The sequence below is a fragment of the Alligator sinensis genome, unplaced genomic scaffold (assembly GCF_000455745.1).
Source record: "Alligator sinensis unplaced genomic scaffold, ASM45574v1 scaffold42_1, whole genome shotgun sequence".
Lineage (NCBI taxonomy): Eukaryota > Metazoa > Chordata > Crocodylia > Alligatoridae > Alligator > Alligator sinensis.
The window spans coordinates 573,129-581,011 of NW_005842860.1; the positions used below are offsets into that span (position 1 = coordinate 573,129).

Below are 7,883 nucleotides of genomic sequence, written 5' to 3' on the forward strand. Positions count from 1 at the left end.
CATTTGAAACCAGCCCTCTACAGGACCATCATGAAAATGATGTGGACATATCTACTGTACCCCTGCCAGTTTTCCTTGCTGTGTTGAATGCTGATGACATTGAACATTAAAATTTAACTCTCCTCTATTACACTCCAGTCCCATGTCCAGTTTGAAAACTACCAGGTTGTGGGGCCAATTACATGTGTTTAAAATATGTGGGACCCCTAAGAAGCAGAGGTTCTAGCCACATCAAGGGACTTCTCTAGTGTAACAAGGTCCTTCAACACAGAGTAGGTGAGATCTCCGGATTGCTTACGGACAACCTCTTGTCCCACTGCCTCTTCTAGAATACTGCTGTGTAATCTTCACCTTAGTAAAAACTTTGCAAGTTCCCCACTGGTAATGAATAGTCTTCTACACAGCTTCATGCTCAGATTCATCACAAAAGTAAGTTAGAACCTATTTCTCTGGCCTGTATTTACCCACTGAAAACTTTATTTTCCAGTGCATAGAAATGGTCCTCCCTCCCAAAAGGCGGTCTAAAACTAACATTTGTCCAATACAAAGCTACATAACAAATAACTGAAATCACTGAATTCTGTCAAGCTTTTATCACAATCAAATATACCTTGAAAAATTTTCCCCCAACTTTATGCTGTTGAGAAGCAGTCACAGCTCACATCTGAGTAAAATAGCACTGAACACAGTGGGTGCATCTACACGAGATGCTGATTGCACAGTAGCCAAGTAATACTGCTAATATGTTAACTGCACAGTATTATTAGGCTATTGCGCAGTAGACTACTTCAAAGACATTTATCGGCACTACTGTGCAATAACTCCGGTTACTGCGCATTTATTTAGTACTTGCTTATACAAGTACTAAATAAATGCACAGTAACCACTGTGAAGTAGCATCTCATGTAGATGCACCCACTGTGGCCAAAATCAAGTTTTAAAATGTTTCCAGCTTTCTCCTCCACTGTTCATAGGATTGTTTGAGAACTGTGCTCAAAGATAACATTTGCTCCCTGCAAAGGAGCAGCTCAAAGCCAGTACCTCAAATTCTCCAAACAGGACTTTTATAAGTGGCACTTCAGTGCTATATAAATCTTGTGCTATAAGCCCTCTGCACAGGAGAATCACCTGGTGTGAAGTAATCAAATTCCAATAACATTCAGCATGTTAGGACATGAGTTTCTACAGATTTGGAGAGTACCTCAACACTGACTCACTGCATCTACGGCAACAACAATTTTCAAAAGCCCCTCCAAACGATGGATTAATGTAGTTAATTAAAATGTTCTTTTGCCAGACCCAACTTCCTGCAGGCCCTTGGGCAGAATCTTATACCAACCATAGGCATCCTCTTTTAAAACAGAAACCACTGGAAGAAAAATATGCAAGCATCTAGTTTGGCAAATTATCAGCAAGACATAAGCAAAACCATGAGCCAAACCCTTCCAAAAAACAAACTTCAGTAGCTGGAAGTGGGGTAGGCTATCCATTTTGGCACCAAACTGGTATACTTCTCAACTCTGGGTGAGTATTTTCAGAAGCGACAGATGACTTTTGGAGTATACAGCCAATGTCAAAAAATGAGCAAGGAACACAAATTTCATTGCGAGTAGGAGTCAGTGGTCCTCTTTGAAAATGACCGAAAGAACTGAAAATAAATTGTTGATAATTTTACTGAAATAAACCTATAGAACATTACTTATTTCTGTTCTTATCTTTTCTTCTTTTCCTATTTTTCCCCAAGATATTGCAAAATCTTAAATATTGCTCTACATAATGGTGTAGTCTTGTTGCTTTATTTGTCTGATATTAGATACCGCTTTATGGTAAAACAGCTTCTAGAATGGTTAATAAGTGTTCAAAACCCCTTTTGTGGCCTGGGAAATGATATCTGCTCTGAACAGGAGAATTTAAAAAGTTTAGTTACAGCTTTCATTGGCTTAGTTTCTTGACAGGAATGTGATGACAATCCAGGAGACATCTCCTGTTATGCCGCCTCTTACTGCAGTGTGGAACTCATGTATACTGATGCTGTACAAAGGTTAGAACATGAGTTAAAGCCCCGTGACCTGGTGATGAAATCACTGCCACTAAGGACTACAAGAGAAACTAATATGGTCAAGGAAACAAGCAGAATGGGAAGGAAGGCTGAAAGAGGGAGGGCACAGCATTGCAGGTGAAATACTCAAAACCTGCAGAGAAAGTCTAAACAAGAGGATTGTAGTTGATCAGCTGAGGCTGAAAAGGCACCAGGCCCCCGAGTCCTCAAAACATTCCAGGTTCCTGACAGCACTGTACTATGTCCTTACACTTATGCATACACATTCAAAGTAAAGCTCACCACTGGGTGCATTAGACTACAAGCTCACAAGATGCATTAGACTAATCTAATGTGCAGTAAAGAATCACAGTCCAAACATGCATGGCAATTACTGCACAGTAAGTTACAGTCTAATGTACCATTTTCTAGTACTTGTAGATACAGGTACTAGAAAAACAGTGCATTCACTAATGCACCGTACTACATGTATAGACACTGACCAGGAGCAAGTTGTTCCTGGTCAACCTAGGCAGCAGGGGGCCACAGGGGTAGGGAGAGCTGTCCCAGCTCAGCAAGATACTGCCTCCCAGCCACATGGAGATTGGGATACGTCCCAATCTCTACTTGGCTGAGAGAGAGCTGTCCACCCAGCTGGGTCACCTTCCCTTTCTGCCCCCACTGCCACTCAAGGCCAGCCCAATCTCCCCTCGGCTGCTGCAGGGGGGCAGAGCAGGCATGGGTAACTGGTGCCTCCCGAATCTGGGGGGGCACCTGCAGAAGCCACCAATAGCACTGGCGGTAAAAACACGGCTGGCGAGCATCCATAGAAGCTGCCAGCGGCATCAGCAGCAGGGGCAGGGCTGGCAAGCACCCACAGAAGCTGCTGTTGGCAGCAGGGGATGGGGCTGGTGAGCACCTGTGGGGAAGGGGGGGCCCCCCGGCCCACTAGCCCCACTGGCCCTTCCAATGGCATTGGCCATCAGAGGGGGCAGGTGCACCCCCTACCAGTCACCTATGAGAGCAGGGCAGGAGTAGCCCTGCACTGAGCTGCTCCTATTGAGCTCAGTTTGCTCCTGACGGGCGCATATGTAGACATGCGCTGGGGAGCGCTTTAATGAGCCTGTATTTTCTGCGCAGAAAATTCAGGCACATTAAGTGCACATGTAGCACCCACTGAAGTGCTCGCCTGAATTTGCCCGTTAAGAACTATGGTATTCAGTACACAGGAAGTTCTTTCCAGGTGTCTCTCTTATTGGGAGGGTAAGCAAGGTTCTTCTCCTTTAAAAGAGATGGGATATCTAAGCTACGGAACAATTCAATGACCGTCCCAGGTCTCACAGCAGATCACTAGCCAACCTGCAAACAGAACTCGCATCTCCTCTGGACATGGTTTTCAAAGAGTAATCTCCTTTTGGGCTCCACTCTTCCATCCCTAACAGACTGTAGGGTGTAACAAGTATGCATTCAGGTGACAGGACTGATGCATCTTAAAGCCCTTGGAACACACAAATGTATGCATCCAAATTCCATCACATTTTCTACAGAGACTAAAGAACTAGGTCATAAAGAGAAAACTCCTTCACTCTTTGAGAACTCAAATCCAAGTGATGAGGGAGGAAGGGACTGTGTTTTGGTTACAGGACATGGACACAGCCTCTGTTCCTGTGTAAGTGACCTTGGGCAAGCCACCATCCCTCTGTGCTTCAATGTCCCTGTAAAGTAGGAAATCCATCCTCAAAGACTTCAGGGAATCAATATCAAGCAGAATTCCCTGGTGCTCATAAATGCTTGGAGAACACAGGTTTTACAGGACTCTATTAAAACCTCTACTTCAGTGATAGGCAGGCTTTTATGCATAGGCACCTGTACTTCCAGCCACAAGACAAAAGGATACAAAGGACCACACACAGGGTTATAGTAGCAGATAAGAGGACTCGTGGGATTCCAACTTTTCGTCCTTCATTCTTTAAGTTTATTTTGAGCGTCAAGGCAGACTGAATCCAGCAGGCCAGGGTTCCAAAACCAAATGTCAGGGAGGTGCCAACATTATGTATCTCTTCATCATTGGAAAGCTGTAGAATAAGAGGGAACTTGTGAGCTTCTAATACATCAAGCACCATTTACAGAAATCTTCCTGATGATCCTGCTGATTTGGGAGTGAAGCAATAGGCAAGAAAAATGGTGAGATGTAGCTACATAGGAACATAGCTTTAACTGAAAAGAAAACCACAAGCAGGACAGTGGTTTACAGATTAGGAACAGCTACAAGCAGATTTTCCTCCCATAACAAAAAGCACTGGAAAATGCCATGTCCTGCAGGAATTTCTGTCCTCCTCCTACCACCTGTCAGGCAAGGAGAATGGATCTCCTTCAGAAAGTCCTTCCCCTGTTCTATATGGTGATCAGCACATACTGGGACAATTTTCTGGAACCTTGGCACTGCTGAATTAAAAGTTACTACTGGCAAAGCCCATAGGCCCGAGCCCTGCAGTGAAATAGATGTGAGCGGGTGGAGACTCACTGACTTCAGTAGAATTCTAGCAGGCAGAGTAGCCTTTTGTTTAGAGCCTCCAGTGTTGGGCCATAGTTATATAATCACTCTTGGGTCTCAATGCCTTCAATTAGGGAAAGCCAAGTCACGTGAATTGTAACAAGCAAGGCAAAGGAGCCATGAGCAGCCTGGCAAAATGAAGCTGTCACCTAATTTCTTAAAGCAGCTCATTGGCTTTGGGTGCCCAACTCCAACTGAAAAGGGTACGTGTATCCAAATCATCCATGAAGTTTTGAAAAAAAAAATCTGAGCTTTTATCTATGAATAGTAGGGCTGCGCAAAATGGCTATGTTTTGTTTTGGTTTTGGATTTGGCTGTTTTGGAGGACAGTAATTTGTTTCAGATTACTGTTTCATTTAGATTCAACCAAATCTGTTTTGGAGTTTCAACGTTGTTTCAGAGATTCAGATAGGTCAGGGAGAGGCAAACGCAACTGGGCAGCTGCAGGTTCTCCCGCGGCTCCTCCGGCTGCGCCTGCCTCTCCCTGGGCGGGGAGAGCCACAGGAGAAGCCCCCATGGCTGCCCTGCCTGGCCTCAACTCCTGCCTGGCCCCAGCCCACCGGCACTTTAAAATGAGGGCTGCAGGGCTATGCCAGACTCTTCCCGGGGGCACCTCCAAAACATTCCAGATGGTTTCGTTTAGTTCTGGAGCCTCCTGTTTCATTTCGGATTCAGCATTTCAGGCGCTGAAATGGGCTGAAACACCCCCAAAACAAAACGGCTGCCAAAATTGAAGCCCTAATGAAGAGAGATTCACTTACAGCCAATCTGTTTGGGGAAGTTAGTTGCTATACCCATAGTATTCCAAAGCCAGTCAGATTCATTCTTCACTGAGGAAGTCAATGCAGTCTCCACAAAAGAGAATCTAACCCATAACCCTTTGGGTTGATCAATACAAAGGCTGTGGCTCCTATTCAGAAAGGCAGAACTGGACCATTCACTTATTTTGCAACCAAAGTGCTTCAGTTAGAAGTCCACTTTCCCTGACCTCAGAAAAGAAGCTTCACTTTACCCCCAACTATCACAGCTCTCTCCTGCATGGAGCTCAGGTAGCCAAAAGTCAATCCATTTAAACAAAAGTCTAGGGTCCGGGTGCAATACTACCACTCAGCCTCTTGCATCTGTGATTTCAGACTGGACGAGCATGCAACCAGGGCGGAGGAGCTGTGGCTTCACTGCACTGGGGGTGGCCAGCCTGTGGCATGGGCAGTGTGTGTGGAGCACATGAGAAACTGGGGAGGGGGAAGGCAGCACAGTGGTACATATGGTAGAGAGCAGAAAGCAGAGGAGCCCATTGGGCAAAGGAAGGAGATCAGTGGCATGGCTGTCAGAAAGGTTCGCCCCAACTGCAATATAAAATACATACGCAGTGGTGAATTGGTGACCTGACCACAAATAGTCTCCGCCCCTTTCACCCAAATGCTGCTACACTGACCAACAGGGGACCAACCCCAACCCTTGCAGGTCTTCTGGTGAGCTTAGGTGATGGAGAAGGTCTTATACCATGACAGAGGGATGCTTTCTCCCAGAGTGATTCTTACAAGAGGTAAATACTCCTCAATATGTTCTGCAGTAAGTGCTAATTGTCTACTGGCCTCACACCAGCACCAAGAGCAAGAGAAAACAAAATGCAGAGCACAAGCACCCTAGTTCACTAAAATTTTCTGGTCCCATAGTGCTCACTTTGCTTAAGCATAAAGGATTATGACAATGCCAGGAATATCTCCTGCCATTAGACTCAGGCTCTGAGTTTTCACACCTTCCTTAGCAAGGACCAAGTGCCAAGGTGGTCATTACAAAAGTTGGTAGTATAGTCTGAATACCCATTGTAGACAAAGCCTTCTCATTACAGGTAAACTGAACAAGGATTCTCTAGTACGAGCCCCACCTCCAAGGCTGTCACTACCCCCAGAGAAGTTCAGCTTTTATCGTCTCTGCTATACCCCACCTTTGTCAGGAGTTCAATCATTTCTGGGCAAAATCTTTGAGAAAGTTCCAGGCACCTGCAAAGTCAGGGTTCAGATCAGGATACAGGCAGTTTCAGCAGCACTGACGGATGGACACCTCTCTTCCCCATGTGAACGGTAAGCAAACTAACAAAAAACATGGCAGACTGACCAAGTCAAAACAGCTATATCAAGAGAATTTATTCAAAAAAGCTAAAAGTTAAAAAGACTCCTTCAAGTCCACTAGGGATTTGTCTATTACAATCAATTTCATGTGGAAGACAATATATGATGGGCAGTAGTGCCAAACAGATAATTAGAAAGATAGCTGGCTCAGCCACCAAGGGACTGAGCTGCCTTTGCTGTGGTGGCCTGCAGCAGATGGAACTCTGTCCCTTAGCACAATTCTTTTCCAGACACTCTTGAATGAAAGCCATGTACAAATTAGATTTTATGGTGTTCTGTTTCAGCAGTAGAGCATGGAAAGGCATGTACAATGATCTAACGATGATATGTTTTATAGGACTGTGGCACAAGATCTAAGCAAAGATGATGTCAGCCAATGAAGTGTGGCATTATTAGAGCAGAAATGACTTGTTTAGAGATGGATACAAGCCTCTTGCCAACGTAATGGATGCAGACCACGCAACACGCCCACAGCCACCCAGGAAAGAACCACATTGGCTACCAAAGAAAAAGAGGAGGAACTGGGAGCAAGATACCTGAAAGTTGCCAAGTAAGGTCATTCCAAATGAGGCCAAGCATAATACGACCAGCCCACTAACATTCAGCCAAGGGTTTAGCACCTTTGGCTTCAGCTGTATGAAACGGAGAACTGCAACGACAAGTGCTGAAGAAGAGAGAGAGAGAGAGAGAGAGAATGTGAGATAGTTATAAGCTCATCCTGTTCAAACTGTATGAGTAGCACCCAGGGTTAATTGCAGGAGATGAGATAGCACAGTAAGCCTCTCTCATTAAAGTTGGGTGCTTTTCTTCCTTTTTCCCTCTCTTACTTCCCTGCTTGTTTCTCTGTGTCACTTGCTGTTCTTTGTCTAAACAGTCTAGGCTAAAACTCTACTGATACCACATCTTATATGTCAGTCTATTAAACCGCTAGTATACTGTGCTAGTGAAATATGCTGGATCTTGGCAATGGACACGTCCCTGTCTTCACAATGAAATAAACTTCTGAGCTAAAGGGATTGGTCTCCAGAGAAGTCATTTTTTGGTCCGCTCACTTCTAGCCCCATCTACTGTATTTTCGTGCACATATCCCGCAGGGTATACACGATTTTACAAAAATGGATGGGTGCAGGCTATCGACAGATATTTTCCCCTGCAGGGC

At 44.9% G+C, this 7,883-nt stretch overlaps 1 protein-coding gene across 5 annotated transcripts in view; it reads right to left on the reverse strand.

Annotated features, from left to right (window-relative positions):
* TMEM150C (transmembrane protein 150C) overlaps nucleotides 1-7,883 on the reverse strand; it is a 72,164-nt gene that overhangs the window by 23,193 nt on the left and 41,088 nt on the right. For all 5 annotated transcript variants that reach the window (XR_003091791.1, XR_001358923.2, XR_003091792.1 and 2 more), the window contains 2 exons: nucleotides 7,261-7,388; nucleotides 3,936-4,113 (listed from right to left, as the gene is read on the reverse strand). Coding sequence is in view for 2 of the 5 variants with exons in the window: in XM_006035626.3 (XP_006035688.1) it covers nucleotides 3,936-4,113; nucleotides 7,261-7,388 (306 nt within the window). In the remaining 3 variants the exon portion in view is untranslated. The remainder of the gene's footprint in view (nucleotides 1-3,935; nucleotides 4,114-7,260; nucleotides 7,389-7,883) is intronic.